Below are 16,802 nucleotides of genomic sequence, written 5' to 3' on the forward strand. Positions count from 1 at the left end.
AGCCAGATTCGGGAAGACAAGTATCACATGCTCCAACTCAAATGAGGAATCTAGGCTTAAATATGTACTATAGTGTAGCTGTGTGACTATAGCGGATGAGAGGGAACAGGAAGAGAGAGAAGGAAATGAGAGAGAAGATGGGTGTGACATAGAGTAAATCCACAGCATAGTCTATGAAAACGCCCTGGCTAAAACCATCATTCTGTAGAGCATACCAGACACAGTGGTTTTTACTTTCGTCGGTACACATCTTCAGCAGACTCTGCACCTCTGCCTTCATTTCAGTCTCTTTTGAAAAGAGATGCTCTTAGTTAGCAGGTAAGAGATGGGGTGGGTGTGGTGTAGATAGAGATGGGGTGGATGTAGTGTATAGATAGAGATGGGGTGTAGTGTAGATAGAGATGGGGTGGGTGTAGATGATAGAGATGGGGTGTAGTGTAGATGATAGAGATGGGGTGTAGTGTAGATAGAGATGGGGTGGGTGTAGATGATAGAGATGGGGTGTAGTGTAGATAGAGATGGGGTGGGTGTAGATAGAGATGGGGTGGGTGTAGATGATAGAGATGGGGTGTAGTGTAGATGATAGAGATGGGGTGTAGTGTAGATAGAGATGGGGTGGGGTGTAGATAGAGATGGGGTGTAGTGTAGATAGAGATGGGGTGTAGCGTAGATAGAGATGGGGTGGGTGTAGTGTAGATAAAATATTGTTTATGGTGTAGTATAGTTAAGTTGCCCGTCTGAGACTGTTCCTCACTTCCTGATTCATTCTTTGCCAAACAGATCATTGTTTTCTTAGGCATTTATCTTTCAAATCTTAAAATCAGCTTGGCTTGAAGCACATACCTTTAATTTCAGCACTCAGGAGCCTAACCAAATGTGAGTTCAAGGCCAGTTTATTTTATAGAATAAGTTCCAGGACAACCAGGACTACATAGTAAGACTCTCTCTCTCAAAAAACAAACAAACAAACAAACAAACAACCAAAACCCTCTAAATCTTCTGATATTGAACATTGAGGACATTATACTTGAAGAAATAAGGCAATCAAAAAAAAGAAGGCAAATACTGGGCCAGAGAGATGGTTTAGTCAGTTATCACACTTTGTCAAGCCTAAAACCCTGAGTTCAAAATTCAATCCATAAGACATACATAGTGAAAGATATAAGTGACTCCTGCACACACTCTTACATGTGTGTGTGTACTCACACTATAATAAATAAATAAAATGGTGAAGTCATTTTTAGAAGAGACATACTGCCTCGTGCCACCTGAGACGTGTAGTCAGGTTCACAGAGAGTGAAAGGGTGGCTGCCTGGTGCTGTGGGGTGTACACAGAATGAGAAGTCATTGTCTAATGGTTTCAGAGTTTCTGTTTTACTAGATTAAGGAAATCTGTAGTTGGGAACTGGTGTTGGTTACATTACAATGTATTTGACACCACTCACCTGTCCATTTAACAACTGATACAATAAATTTTGTTATGTCTTGCTACAAATATTTTCTTCCCACTGGTCTCTCTGGGCAGGGTTTTCTCCCCCAACCTCTTCCTGAAGCTGCTTATAAAATAACCACTCTGAGGCTTAATATTAATTGCATACTCTTTGGCCAATTAGCTCAGTCTTCTTATTAGCTAACTCTAACATCTTACATTAATCCATTTCTATTATTTTATATTTTACCATAAGGTTCATGTTTTGTTGGGCAGCTGCATGGGATCTGCCTGACTCTGCCTGCTTTTCTCCTCTGTCTCTGCTTAGGTTTCCTGCCTTGCTATAGTCTGCCCTGTCACAGGCCAAAGCAGTTTCCTTATAAACAGGGGTAATAAAACATATTCATAGCTTACAGGGGGAAATCCCACATCATCTCCCCTTTTTTGTCTAAATAAAAAGGAAGCTTTTAACTTCAACATAATAAAATTACATATAACAAAACAGGTATCAAGCAAGAATTACAATTACTATATTTATTTGTGAGTCTAAAGTTTCATATCTAATTTATCTTTTATCACAAGTAAAGAAAACAGTAGCTATAGCTATCTATAATTATAATTATCCATCAAAGACAGTCTACATTGCTACAATGAAAATTTAAGAAATAAAATATGACCATGTGACTTCCTAGCCTAACATGCTTCCATGTTTCTCTGTCTCAACAGAGATCAAACCTTGATGGCAGCTTCCATGACTGTTTAGACTATTACTAAACTGCCCTGCACAAATTTACCAACTTTCTGTCTCAGCACAGGGGCACTGTCGTCTTAAAAATAATCACACTGTGGAGATCGCAAAGGACTGAGTTCCATCCTTGGAACGCACATAAAGATGGGAAGAAACGATCCACAAAATTGTCCTCTGACCCCAACGTACGACCTTGTTGAAGCAGGCGCAGCCTTGTTGAAGTAGGCGTGGCCTTGTTGAAGTAGGCGTGGCCTTGTTGAAGGAAGTTCAGTCACCGTCTACAGGCTTTGAGGTCTCCTTTGCTTAAGCTTCCCCTAGTGTCACAGTCCACTTCCTGTTGACTTCTGATCAAGACGTAGCCAACACCATGTCTGCCGCACACCGCCATGCTCCCCACCATGATGATAATGGACTGAATCTCTGAAACTGCAATCGGGTCACCCTGATTAAACATTTTCCTAGTCTTGCTGTCATGCTCATGGTGTCTCTTCACAGCAAAAGAAACCTGACGAAGACAGCCTCTGCGCAATTTAAATCTTCGTGTTTTGAAGCAAAAGTCAAGAGAGCAAAAATGCATGACTCCAGAAATGGAAGCACATGGGTTCTGATAACCAACAGGCTCGCCTGAAGAACTGAGGATGGCTGACCTTGAGCCTCTTCCTTGAGGGGTAGGGTCTGATGTGGCAATGGTCCAGTTGCATCCAAACTCCCTGATGTGGCGATGATACAATTGCATGCGAACTCCCTGTTGCTTTATATTTCTTGCCTTCTTGTTTATATTTTAATGATTTATTTCAGTGCATGTGTGTGTATCGTGTGTGTGTGTGTGTGTGTGTGTGTACGTGAGCAAGCACAGGTGCCCTCGGAGGTCAGAAGAGGACTTCAGATTTCATGTTGTGAGCTGTCCGACATGAGTACTGGGAATTGAACCTAGGACCTCTGGAAGAGCAATAAGCTCTCAACTTCTGAGACATATTTCCAGTCCCTTCATGAATTTTAAAAGCATGTCGAGGTATGATTTATTTTTCCTCTAATAGGTGACTATGGATATTGGTGTAACTTGCATCTAAACTTATTATCAGAACTCCCATGATTGGTTACGTAGAACACCACGTAGAAGCTTCTGGTCTTCTAGGCGCCTGTAGGCTGCTATTGCTTAAAAACTACAACTCCCAGGATTCCATGAGCCGAAGGGGTGTCCCGGCCGAGGCCTGGGAGGCGGATCCCGCGGCCCGCGCACGCGCTCCCGCTCCCGTGTGTGCTCTCCTGCAGGGCAGGCGCACGGTGGACACCTGCGACACCCGGGCGTCAGGTGGGCAGCGGGGTCTGCGGCGCAGCTGGGCCCGGGGGTCCAAGCCCGGCTTCAGGTGAGGCGCTGGCCGGGCTGGGCTTGGTGTCGGGCCCTGGGCTTGCAGGGGAGGCCGGCGGGCTTGCACAGGACCGAGGGCGGTGGACGCTGCCTGGAGCAGGAGCGGAGGTTGGAGGGGTGGTGGGCCTGTGCAGCCCAGCCCGGTGGCGCTCCAGACCTCGCTGGAGCCTTCACTGCCGCTGACAGCGGGGACGCACATATTGTTCTGGTGCCTGGGGAAGAATGGTGCGCATTTGGCACAGGTGGAGCAAGGGGAGGTGAGAGAGGGGGCCTGGGCTGCGCCAGCTGCGTTGAAACCGGTGCGTGGGGCGGCCTGTCGCTGACCCTTCGGCGGTTGGGGCTCCGTATGGAACCAGCCGGGCGATCGGTGATAGGAGCTTGTCTGGCCTGCTTGACAATGCCGAGAGAGCCACTAAGGAGGACCCTGATGGGCTTGCCTGAAGGAACCGCGTCCTCTCGTCATTGGTGGGAGTCCTGGGTCAAAGTTTGAGACCCCTACCAGAATCATGCCGCAAGTGATGAGCAGCCAATATCCTCTGACCTTATGTCAGCCAGCCCCCAGAGCCTGTTGGGAAAGACGACTTTAGGATTATGGGCCAGAGTAATAATACCAGCACAGTTCATTTTTCCTATCTGGATTGTTCGGGGGCTGGACGTTGAAATCTTGGCTCCTTTACCGGCCTTGCCCCATTAAGTAACTCACTAGTCTTTTCTGGTCTCCTCCTTTGTCTTCTGTAAAACAGAATGGCAAACAAACAAACAAACAAACAGAAAAACAAAACCAACCTTTGCAGAACTGCTGTGAGGGTTCCAGGCGTCTATCTGGGTCCTTACTGTTAGCAGCAGTCACGACCAACTGTAGAGAAGGAAAGGTTGGAGTCCCAGCCCCAGGTCCTGTCTTTTCCACAAACCAGCCACCCCTAGGCTGCCAGGATCGGGGAGCCCAACCAGCCTTCTCTTTCACGTGAGGGCTCTGAGTTCCGGGTGATGACAGAGCCAGGAAAAAAATTAGGTCTCTTATGCTCAGAAATGGCTGGCAGGTCACTTCTGAGCTCGGAGCCGCCGCCGGGGCCTACAGAAGGGAGCAGAGAGGAAGTGCTGGTGAGCAGACTCACGAGGCTGCGGACATCCTGGTGCACTGGACTGGGGGCATCTTCAGGGGGTTTGTTTGTTTGTTTTTCAATACTGAAGATTGAATCCTCATGCGTGCAGGGCAAATGATCTACGGTTGAGGTATGCCCTCCAGCTCTACTCTTTGCTTTGTTTCTCAGTCTTGTTAAGTTTCCCAGACTCACCAAGGCTATGATCCTCCTGCGTTGTCCTCCCTGGTAGCTGGGGCGGTAGGTTGGCAGGTTCTTGCTTTCTGAAATGGCAGTGATAAGCAAAGACTTTTAGGATCTATTGAGAGAGCCAGAAGATTAAATTACCCAGTACTGCACTCCCAAGGGACCTTATCAGTCACCTTAACGTGGTTACTGGAGGGACACTCTCCCTCGGGAACTGCTAAAGTGATCCCCAGGGTTTTTCAAGTTGGATGAGATAATGGAGGGGAAGGGAGACTCCAGAGATGCAGCCATGGCTTTGCAGTTCAGGCTTGAGTTTGAACGTCAGCCCCAGCCCATAATAACTCTGCGGTATTGAACGATCCATATAGCAGTCCCCAGTATATGCCCTTCAGCGGGACTGGGGTTCATTCACCTACTTTAGGTTTGTCGCGGGGATGAGACCACAGAAGCAGAGCTCTTGGAATCAGTAAGCAGGTTTTGATCTCGCTGTGGTAGAGTTGGCTGTGGGAATAATTGTAGGCACAGTGCCTTCCACTGGCTCTTAGAGTCCACAAACCTGCCCCACCCCCTGTGAAACAGTAGTGACTAGTAAGTGGAAGTTTGAAATGGCTGGAACTCACCTGGCATCTCTCATTGAGCCGCTATTCCTTTCTCCTCTGCTGTCTGTGGGTTCTGCTGCCCTGGAACCTAGTTAGGACCCACAGTGGGCATTTCTGGTATTTCAGTGGACTCTTGGCAACATTTTTGGGCTAGAACCTTGGCTCCACATGTCTTGCTGTCCCATCGGTTGTGATGCTGAAGGAGGTGGTCCCCTGTGTGAGATTAGGTGAGGCGTTAGGAAAAGGCAGCCTGCGGGAAGGCCTCCTTGGCTCTCACCCCTGGACTGCATGGGTTGGTGAGGGAGTCCTGTGGTGAGCCCCCATGCAACCTGACTGCCTGACCTCACTTGTGAAATAAGGACTTGGGAGAATTCATCTCCAAAGGCTCTTTAGTCCTAAAAGGTAGTGGTTTTGTAATTGTGTTTTGATGTCTGAACCTTCTCAGCCCAGCGCCAGGGCGGTGGGGATAACTATCACCCCAGCTTGCTACCCATTCTCTCTTTAGGATGAGAGAATGGCCATCGCTTCCTAAACCGCCAGCCACGGCCAGGTGTTCTCTCTGCACGGCAGCGGGGAGAGAGTAATTACTGCTAGAAGCCCTGGGTTGCTAAGTTACCACGGAAGGCCTGTGGGTCTGTGCTTCCCAGGCCTTCCTCAGCTGCTCTGCTCCTGAGTCATGAATCTCACTGCTCTGGGTTCTACCTTGCTCACCTAACGCTGGAGAGTAAGTCAGACATGATGACGCGCGGCTGTGGGACTTAAAAATGACCCTTGAAGTCAGGTGAGTTCGCAACCTGGTGACCTTGCTTGGGCTGTAAGACCTCAAGCATGTAACCTACCGTTAAAGTGAGATTTTCTCATATCGAGAGGAAATGAAGGGCTGGGGTTGTCGCTCAGTGGTTTGCCTAGTACATAGGAAGCCCTGAGTTTGAGCCCCTGCCCGCAGCACCACCAAAGGAGTTGGGGAGAGGAAAGCAAAGAAATGAACCCCAAGCAAAGAAATAAACCCCCAAGCTTACATTGGAAGGCTCTGTGAGGCATCCAGGAAAGGACCGAGGCTCAGGACAGCACCTGGCCCTTTGCACCATGCCAGGCATGGATGAGTCTTTCACTTTCTATGGTTTCTCACATTCTCTCTGGTACCCACCCTTGGGCCCAGTGTGTCTGTCAGAAAATCAGACCCTCAATGGTGCAGGCCCCTTCTTGCCATGCAGTGTGCACGTGGACCTGAGCCTGATCTCTTCAGGATGGAGATCAGGACCCTTTGCCTGCCCACCCCCGCCATTGCTGCTATTGCAATGCAAGCTTTCTGTGGTTGCCAGCTTGCCAGTGACGAACCATACCCAGGGCCCTACCGTAGAGGTTTGAGCAAGGATCGTGGCACGTCCTAAGGTGGCTTCAGAAGGGGCCACAGTTAGATTAGGGTTCCAGAGCTTTGAGGCCGGTGAGGGCAGCAGCTATTATAAGGACCTAGAGATGCTGTCCAGGCTCATCCTTTCCACGCTTTAGAATACCCTTCTCTTCCCCAGCCTCATTTTGATCCGCTTCACCCCACAAGCAGTGGTGTCTGCCCAGGAAAGATTAGGTTGGGGCAACATTTGTAGAAAGTTTCCAGTGTGAAAGCTGTCTCGGTCTTTGCTATCCTGGAACTTCAGCTTGAATGTCATGTTAGCAGAGTTAGCCTTTAGTACCAGGGCGGTAACTCCTCAACTGGATCCCTCATTTCCTTGCGGCTGGATGGAAATTCCTTCAGAGGATTGCAGAACCGTGTGATGTCAGAACTTTGCATCAACACTCAGCACGTGGTGGAATCGTCCAGAAGTTGCATCAAAACTTGGGTTCCTAGGCCCAACTGGAAGAATTCTGGGTCATGCGTCTGTGGGCCACATGAGTAGAAGAACTGCATCCTCCCCCTCAGGCAAACTCTAGAGCCCTGCAGGGCTCCTGGATCTTCCTTTTCCCAGGGATGGGGTTTGTTCCTGAAAGTGTCCTACCTAGGGTAGAGTTTCTAGTAAGCAACCTTCTGGCTGCCTCAGGGTAAAGACTCACAGAGATTCACAGAGTGAACTTGGGGGTCAAGTGTGCAGGCTGATTCCTGGCAGAAGTGCATCTCCTGAGCTTGGTAAGAAAGAGAAACCCGGATTGAGACACATGTTAGAAATACCCATCTGGCTTAAAAACTGTCAAGGCTGGGGCTGGATAGAAGGCTGGAGGCCGACAGCATTTGTTTCCCCTGCAGATGGCCAGAGTTTGATTCCCAGCACCCACATGGCAGTTCACAGCCATCCATAACTGTAGTTCCAGAGTCTCCAACACCCCCTCCTCTATGGGTGCCATACACACAAGCAGGCAGAACACTCCTAACTTAAAAACAAACTCACAGGAAAGACTGAGAAGCTGTCCCAGGTAGAGGTGAAGGATCTGATGCTTCATCCTGGCCTGGATTTTGGACAGAGCATAGGACCATGGAGAAAACAGTATCATCGATATTCATTTTCTTAATTGCATTATATAAGAGAACATTGTTCTCTTACAGTAGTAATGTTCTCTCTTGTAGTTATGGCTGTCAGGAAAGACATCACATGAATGATTTTGTTTGCTGTTGTTTTTGAGACAAGGCCTTGGTGAGTGTCCAGGCTGGTCTTAAATCCTCCCATCTCCGCTCGCAGGTGCCAGGGTCGCAGACATATGCCATCCTCCCTGGCATTTAGCTTATTTTTAAATAGTTCGGAAAAGAGTTTGTGACAGAGCATGATAAATGTGTCAACTTAGGGAAGAATCTAGATGAGGGAGGGAGGGCTCCCATACTCTGCAGCTTTTGTAAGTTAAAGTTGTTTCCCTGTGAGACGGAGTGGTTGCAGACAGCAGACACTAGGGCCGCCCCACGGGCCAAGGTCCCACCCTGAAGTCCGTGTGTGCTTGAGCAGCCTTCTGCCTCCCTTCTCTTTCACTGTCTATGATATAATATAATATAAATGGAGGTTGTCACTGCCCCCAGTGACGAGCCAGTGGCTGTTAGCTACAGTAGTGTTGTCATCATTAGGACAGAGGAGGCAGGGAGTAACACCATAGAGATGACCAAGGGAAGCCCAAGCTGAGGCTGTCATCACCCAAGGCAGGGGTGCAGATTCCCCGGATGTCCGACCCCCGCCAAGTGGCTTGCCTACAAAGGACTTTGCACATTTCCCTGTGAAGCCAGCTTCTCTGGCAGCCTCGTCCCCTGGCCGTCTCCACGGCAAAGGGTAACGTTCTCATTGAGTTGTGCGTGGCTTGGGTTCTGCTTAGGTGGGCAAGGCACTCCAAATCTTAGCGTTCTCGTGGTTGCTGGACGGTCAGTAGAGCTGGACATGGGGACGGGGTGTTCACTACCGACCCACACCCCTCTACACCCTTGCCCAGAACTCGCCTGCTCACCTCTAGGCAGAGCCTCTTTGGGTCTCTTGTTATAACTGTGTGTGCTGGGCATACTTTCTGGTATTTTTAACTGTCTCTCCTACCATGGGCATCTCCTGGAGTATTGATGGATTCTGTCTCACATGGGGTCTAAGTCCTCCCTGACATGCATATTTTGGGGTCCATGGATATTTGGTAGTCCCTGTAAGTAAGAATTGTTTTTGAGCCAGGCAGTGGTGGCTCAGCACTCAGGAGGCAGAGGCAGGCGGATCTCTGAGTATGAGGCCAGCCTGGCCAATATAGAGAGTTCCAGGGCTATGCAGAGAAACCCTGTCTCGAAGAACAGAAAAGCAATAACAAAAAAATTGAGATTTTCCCCCTGTGGTTTCACCTTAAGAACGTGTAATATCCTATTCCTCCTGCCTTGTGTCCTGTCTGCAATCCTGTGTGTGACCACACGGTGGTGCTGTTCTGACCCCAGAGAGGAGATCCTGTGGCTTCCAGTGACTCATTCATGCTAAGAAGGTGGACGCCAGGCTGTGAGCGGACCTCTGTATCACCAGGGAGCCGTACCTGGTGAGAGGGTCGCAGGCCAGCAGGGGAGGCTGAGCGCATCTCCGGCTCAGTCTGCACAAGCAGGGCCTGGCTCATCACCCTTCACACCACAGAGCAAAGGAACTTGGGCCTCTGGAGCTTTACCTTCAGGAGCTGAAGCTCATTCATTGCCACATCAGCTGCTGATACAGGGCTCACAACTCCAGCTCTGAGTTCAAGAGGATGTTTCCTAAGTGAAGGAAGGCCGGAGAGCTAGTTCAGTGGTTAGATCCTGCTCTGCTCTCACAGAGGATCCGAGTTCCAATCCCGACCAGGTCTGCTGACAGACACACTCATGTCTGTTACTCCAGCTCCAGGGGAACCCAGCACCTCTGAGCTGCTCAGTGTACCTTTGTAGCTAACTGCTAAGTGTTACAAGGGTGCTTGGGCTGCCTGCGTCTTACTAAAGGAATGATTCCCTTCCCAGATAGTCCAGTGTGCTTTAAATGTGCAGGTTTTCTCGGCCTCAGGCTCGTACGTAGTTTTGGTGCACATACAGCCATCATGTCACTAACTACCTGGTAAACAGGAAGGTGGAGGAGGTTGGAAGAGGTCGTGCAGCCCGGCCTTGTGGAGTACGTTTGAGTTTATCCACTCAGAGCGGCGGGGACATCCGTGTGCCACCCAGAGCTTCCATAGCTCAGTGCTGATAAACACATGCTGCGTCCAGGCCAAAACCACTTCTCGGTCTCAAAGTAAGGATTATACCATTTCAGCTACAAATCTGAACAGCTCCTAAAAGTCAGATGGCTGTAATGTTAGTGTGAAACCTTGCCACCACCCCTCCTGGACTGGGTCTCTGGATCTTGTGCAAGCCTAGCCTGGGGCACGACAGGTGAACAGCTGGAGCCCAGGTGCTGGGGCTGCCACCTCTGGACCAGAGCTTATGAACGCCACACACCGAGTCTGCCAGGTGGTGGGAGGTCATCGCCCTGTTCCTGTTTTCAGTTTGTACAGTTACCATTACAGATCAGGGCTTGTCACGGTTTATCTGTGGGACTCAGAGGAGTCCTGTGAGAGGCGGAACTGTGTTCCCCAGGGCCCAGCATCACTAGTGCAGGACCTCCGCCTCCAGGACTGTAAGGAGGTAAGTTTGCTACTTAAGCCACCAGCCTATGGCGACTGTGGTCCTGCCAAGCTCTCAGCAAACTGAGCTCTAACTGTCCCCTCCCCCACCCCAGGCCCTGGAGCAGGTCATGGGTCTGTCCTGACTTTACTTTCCCTGTTGGCTCCTGATCTGTGATTTGTGGCCTGACTAGGAATCCTGGGGTGCTTCCTCCATATCAGACGTTAAGACTCATGGGGTGGGCTGGGGCTGGCCGGGCCTTGCCCATGCTTGACGTCCAGACTGATGGGTGGTCCTGTCAGCACGAGATCTCACTGCCGGGCTGTTGGACGTGCCAGCATCCGTATGCCTGCCTGTATTTAAGGGCTTTTGTGGACACAGAATCTCGCTCTGTCAAGCTCTGTTCTGGCTGAGCCACTAAACTGGATTCTTCCGACCACACTTCCGTTAAGGTTTCTAACTGTAACAGCAGACAGACAGTGCCCAAGTCCCTAGATGAAGAAAGAGGTTTGAAGAGGAAAAGGAACCAGCCCAGGCTGTGAGCTTCTGTACCCACCTGACCTGGCTCCTCCTCTGGGGACTATTATGGGCTAGCCCCTTGGGAAGCCAGGCCATGTGGTGCCGTTAAGCAGAGGGGTCGTCAGAGGAAAATTGACGGAAAATTGCATTCCCTACCAACGGCTCACCTCCCTGATGTCTGCAGGGAGGAGAATGGGATGCGGTGGTGGCCGCCTTGTACCCAGCTCCTCTGCACATGCGCCTTGCCGTGACCACTGCGTCACATCGGGTGTCACAGGGGCTCTAAGGCTGGGGAGAACTCGGAGGTCAGGGAGGTCATTTGTCATGTTTGTCTGACACACGCACTGACTTGGCCAACGCAGAGCTCATTGCCCGTCTGGCATTCAGATTTTGGATTCTGTTCCATAAAATGCACACACTCAATATAACACATAAAATTACATATCTTTAGGCGTACACGTATACATATATATGCACGCACACACACACTGACTTGTGAGAGAAGTGGACAGTCAGGTTCACTCACTCCGACACACAACCCCCAACCGTGCGGCTCAGCACTGTGGCGGCTCAGCACTGTGGGCTGGCTCAGCACTGTGGGCTGGCTCAGCACTGTGGGCTGGCTCAGCACTGTGGCGGCGGCTCAGCACTGTGGCGGCTCCACCCCTCTGTTGCTAGCACAACATGCTGGTTATCACCTTCAGTGCTGGGCCTGCCCCCACATGAAAGGCTTGAGGACACAGTTCCAGCCTCAGCAGGTATGTTTCGCCTCCATGGTGATTCCAGATCCTGTTGAGTTGCCCACAGGGTCTCAAGAGCCTGACTCCTTTCTGTATGGAGGGTCGGTCTGTCTCGCATTCTGCCTCACCTGGGCATCTCACCTCTCCTGGAAAGAAGGCCCCTTGCTTGGGTCCCCCACAACAGGGAAAGGGACTGAAAATGACCCAGCTCAAGCCATTGGTGTTGTGCCTTTCTTCCATGGTAAACGTCTTTTCCACATTATTTCTAGGGGTCTGGGTCCCTTGAGTAAGGTAACCCGAATTTGAATTCTCAGCATCCACATTAAAAGCCATGCATGGTGACTTATGACATCCGTAACCCCAGTGCTGGGGCCGAGGGATGGGAGCCACACAAGAAGATCCCTGGAGCTTGCTGGCCAGCCAAGCCAGGCTAGCCAAATTGCTGAGCTTCAGGTTAAGAGATTCCCCACCCCCCTCAAAATAAGGTGGGGTTGGAGAGATGGCTCAGTGGTTAAAAGCACTTGTTGCTCTTAGGACCCAAATTTGGTCCTAGCACCATATGGCACGATGGATGTGAATTGTCCATCATCACAGCCCCTCCATCCCGTCCAGACCCCATCTGATGGGAGGCTCTGGGCATTTCTGGGGCTTCGGTCCTCACAGCACGCTCACCTACAGGTCCTAAAGAGCCAGCATAGGTTTTTAGGGACAATGGATGGATATGAATATGCTTCCCAGGTGGCCCCTGCCTCCATCTGATTCTTCCAAAACTTTTGGTCTTGCTGGCTTAAGTAGGGTCCTACAGCGAAGTTGGGGTAGGGGAGGGATGACGCAGGAGAATATGGGAAAGACGGGAAGGATTTTGTGGTGATCACTGACTGCCCCTCACCTTGGCTCCTCCACGGTGACAAAATGGGGCTTCACTATAAGACCCCCAGGATATTTAAAGCAAGGATGAAGAGCAAGTCTGTTGTTCGTCCTCCACCCCAGTTCACCTAAGAGAGAGTAGGAAGGGAAGGCAGGCAGTCAGAGAGGTCAAGCCAACATAGCCATAGCTTCCCCACAGTTCCAGCAGGGAGAAGCGTGGGCTGCTAATCAAGGTGTCACGGTTCCGGCCACTAGGTTCCTGTCGCTCAGCCATGATTCAGGTTGCCTGACTATAAGTGACAAAGTTGGCTGAAACCCAGTCAGTCCACCCCATGCTTGAGACCACGCGGTTCAGCAGGTCCGTCATCAAAGGGTAACACGAGACCCTGACGTGCCCAGTGAATTGTGTGGAACATTCCGTGTCTGTTTTGCCCTCTACCAGTGCCATGTTGGCAGGCCGTGGGATGGGTGCTCACATCTAACTAGAAACAGCCAAGTCCTGTCTCCCTTTGTCTCCCACTTTCAATTTAGACTGTCGCAGTTCCGCTTCTGTCCAGCAGAGGGCACTCGTGTCAAGCTGCTGAGTCTCTAGGTGGTTGGTTTGCTGTGTGTGTGAGAGATGGGGGTGTCTTAGGGAGACAGTTTCATATATTCACGTTAGGAGGGTCCCCAGGGAAATGGATGTGGCATCATTCTGCTGAGCACATCACTCAGAAAGCTGTGCCCTCCTGGCCTGTGCTTGTCTGTGAGAAGCCAGAGCCACAACTCAGTCTGGCTTCAAAGATGCAGAAATCTCTCACGGCAGACTTGGAAACCATCACCAGAGTCCCCTGCTGTGCCACCTTTAGCATACTGTCTGTACTCTCAAGCCAGGTTGCTCGTGGTTGGCATTGGCAGCCAGGGGACATCCCTTTCCTCCTGCCCCTTGGGTAGGAGCACGAACTGGCTTCCCTTCAGTCTGACTGGTCCCTCTTGGCAGCATGTCACTGGCCTGAGCCAGGGCTCCAGAGGTGAGCTCTCCACACCCTGAGAGCCATGTGTGTCTGCCTCGTCTGGGTCCCAGGAGACTCAGCAGGTGGCTCAGAGGTGTGCACACACCGAGGAAGAGCGGGCGGAGATGGAGGTGTGCACCCTATGCTGACAACCTGGAGGTCCAGGCTAGGGTGCCTCGGTCAGGTGACTTCTGGCCATGTTCACTGGCTGGCCTGTCTTCTTTGGAAAGATTCCAGCGCTCAGGTCTAGAACCCTGTTTCAGGTAGTATTGATGGGAAGGGACAGCGGCTGCCTCGCTCTGGCCAGCCTTGGCAGCAGTGTACCTGGGCTGCTTCAGAATGCACATGGTTCGTGTGGCCCTTCATCAGGTGTCCCAGCCCTTTCCACTTCCTGCACTGGGGGCCTCACCTGTCGGGGATCCTAACTGAACGAAATGGCTCCTGTGTATATCAGAAAACGCTTGGCTGCCAGGACTAGGGTTTCAAGCAGTGACCACTGCGACAGAGCTGCCGAATGCGTGCTTTTTCTAGAGTGCCTGAGTCCCAAAAGAAAGGCCACCCGGACCAAGTGAAGGAATGTACCTGGCCTTGAATGTGCCTCAGTACTGGCGCTGTCTAACGACCATACCATCCCAAATATAAGGGGTTCTGTTTGGAGACAGATGTTGGCCCCAAACCTGAACCTTGCTGAAGTTCTGCAGAGCTCAGGTGGTGGTAGCTCTTCCATCATAGCTCAAGCCTGTAAGGGTTCTCCTCTGACATCCTCAGAGGCTGTTGAAACCACACGGTGGTTTATGGTAAGTAGAGCAGCTCCTTCCTGGCAGCTGCTCCTGCTGACAGGGAGGATGCTACTTAACACATGGGCTGCTCCTCCTGCTGAAAAGCCGCCTTCCTCCTCCCGGCTCTGCAGCCGAGTCACGCCGGCGTGAGCAGAAGGGTAACTCATCTAAACAAATGGCCCCTGGGGCTGGTGAGATGACTCAGTAATCTACTTACCTCTAAATGCTGGCACTGGGACAGAGACACAGAGGATCCCGGAGATCACTGGCCAGCCAGTCTCGCTGAATCAGTGAGCAGCGGGTTCACTACAGAGCCTGTCCCAAAAATACAAGGTGTAGAGCAGTTAAGGAAAGACACGTGATGTTGGCCTCTGGTCTCCAAGCACACATGTGCCCATGAAAACACACACGAGATTTAAACAGCCTAGGACTTGTGACTTTGACTCACAACTTCTTTTTAGTGAGACTCATTACCAGGGAGCTTTGCTGAAGCCACTGTGGCCGGAAAGCACGGCGGGCGTGTGCTGAGGTGCCTGGCTGGGTTGACTCCTCTCTGTCTCCCTCCACAGGCTTTTCCTTGTCCTCCAACACAGAGGGATGGATGCGTGAAGCCCACCTGGCTGTGGCACCGCCCAGCAGTCGTCATCTCCCTAAGACCCCCTGGTGACTGTAGGATGCACCTCTCTGCGGTGCTCAATGCCCTCCTGGTGTCCGTGCTGGCTGCCGTCCTGTGGAAGCATGTGCGCCTGCGCGAGCACGCAGCCGCCCTAGAGGAAGAGCTGGCCCTTGGGCAGCAGTCCCTGGACCCGGTCTCAGGAATGAGGGTTGACTACCCAAAGGCCCTGCAGATCCTCATGGAGGGTGGTACCCAGATGGTGTGCACAGGCCGCACCCACACGGATCGCATCTGTCGCTTCAAGTGGCTCTGCTACTCCAATGAGATCGAAGAGTTCATCTTTTTCCATGGCAACTCATCTATGATGCTGCCCAATTTGGGCACCCGGCGCTTCCAGCCCGCGCTCTTGGACCTGTCCACCGTGGAGGACCATAACGCCCAGTACTTCAACTTTGTGGAGCTGCCTGCGGGAGCCCTGCGCTTCTTGCCAAAGCCAGTGTTTGTGCCCGATGTGGCCCTCATCACCAACCGCTTCAACCCCGATAACCTCATGCACGTCTTCCATGACGACCTGCTCCCCCTCTTCTATACGCTGAGGCAGTTCCCCGGCCTGGCCCAAGAAGCCCGGCTCTTCTTCATGGAGGGCTGGGGCGAGGGCGCCCACTTTGACCTGTACAAACTCCTTAGCCCCAAGCAGCCGCTGCTACGCTCGCAGCTCAAGTCGCTGGGCCGTTTGCTCTGCTTCTCCCACGCTTTTGTGGGCCTGTCCAAGGTCACCACCTGGTACCAGTATGGCTTTGTCCAGCCCCAAGGCCCAAAGGCTAACATCCTCGTCTCTGGCCACGAGATCCGGCAGTTCACGCGGTTCATGACCGAAAAGCTGAACGTGAGCCACACGGGGGCGCCGCTGGGCGAGGAATACATTCTGGTCTTCAGTCGCACCCAGAACAGACTCATCCTGAACGAGGCGGAGCTGTTGCTGGAGCTAGCACAAGAGTTCCAGATGAAGACGGTGACGGTGTCGCTGGAGGACCACAGCTTTGCAGACGTGGTGCGGCTGGTCAGCAACGCCTCCATGCTGGTCAGCATGCACGGCGCCCAGCTGGTCACGGCCCTCTTCCTGCCCCGTGGGTCCACCGTGGTTGAGCTCTTCCCCTATGCGGTCAATCCTGACCACTACACCCCCTACAAGACGCTGGCCACCCTGCCTGGCATGGACCTGCAGTATGTAGCCTGGAGAAACATGATACGGGAGAATACAGTCACGCACCCCGAGCGGCCCTGGGACCAAGGGGGCATCACCCACCTGGACCGGGCTGAGCAGGCCCGCATCCTCCAGAGCCGAGAGGTCCCCCGGCATCTCTGTTGCCGGAACCCAGAGTGGCTCTTCCGAATCTACCAGGACACCAGAGTGGACATCCCGTCCCTCATGCAATCCATTCAGCGTGTGGTGAAGGGCCGGCCGGGACCGCGGAGGCAGAAGTGGGCATTCAGCCTGTACCCAGGCAAGGTGCAGGAGGCTCGATGCCAGGCGTCTGTGCAGGGCGCCACCGAGGCCCACCTGTCTGTGTCCTGGCAGATGCCCTGGAACCTCAGGTTCCTTAAAGTGAAGGAGGTGAGGTATGAGGTGTGGCTGCAGGAGCAAGGTGAGAACACTTACACGCCCTACATGCTGACCCTGCAGAACCACACCTTCACAGAGAACATCAAACCGTTCACCACCTACCTGGTGTGGGTCCGCTGCATCTTTAACAGGAGCCTCCTGGGACCTTTCGCAGATGTACTGGTGTGCAACACGTAGCCAG

At 51.9% G+C, this 16,802-nt stretch overlaps 1 protein-coding gene across 2 annotated transcripts; it reads left to right on the plus strand.

Annotated features, from left to right (window-relative positions):
- Positions 1-3,386: 3,386 nt before the first annotated feature.
- Positions 3,387-16,798, plus strand: Pomgnt2 (protein O-linked mannose N-acetylglucosaminyltransferase 2 (beta 1,4-)). Of its 2 annotated transcripts, none has more exons than XM_050141768.1 (2): positions 3,387-3,489; positions 14,951-16,798. In XM_050141768.1, the coding sequence occupies exon 2, from the start codon at positions 15,056-15,058 to the stop codon at positions 16,796-16,798; it is 1,743 nt and encodes a 580-aa protein (XP_049997725.1). In that variant the 5' UTR covers positions 3,387-3,489; positions 14,951-15,055. The 2 variants fall into 2 exon arrangements, with proteins under 2 accessions (XP_049997725.1, XP_049997724.1); XM_050141767.1 differs by having other exon boundaries at positions 3,419-3,544.
- Positions 16,799-16,802: the final 4 nt, after the last annotated feature.

The sequence above is a fragment of the Alexandromys fortis genome, unplaced genomic scaffold, assembly GCF_014885135.2.
Source record: "Alexandromys fortis isolate MF-2015 unplaced genomic scaffold, M_Fortis_MF-2015_v1.1 scaffold_44, whole genome shotgun sequence".
Lineage (NCBI taxonomy): Eukaryota > Metazoa > Chordata > Mammalia > Rodentia > Cricetidae > Alexandromys > Alexandromys fortis.

Excerpts from the sequence above, each read along its gene's own strand:
- Pomgnt2 (XM_050141768.1), top strand. The coding sequence starts at position 15,056 with ATGCACCTCTCTGCGGTGCTCAATGCCCTCCTGGTGTCCGTGCTGGCT.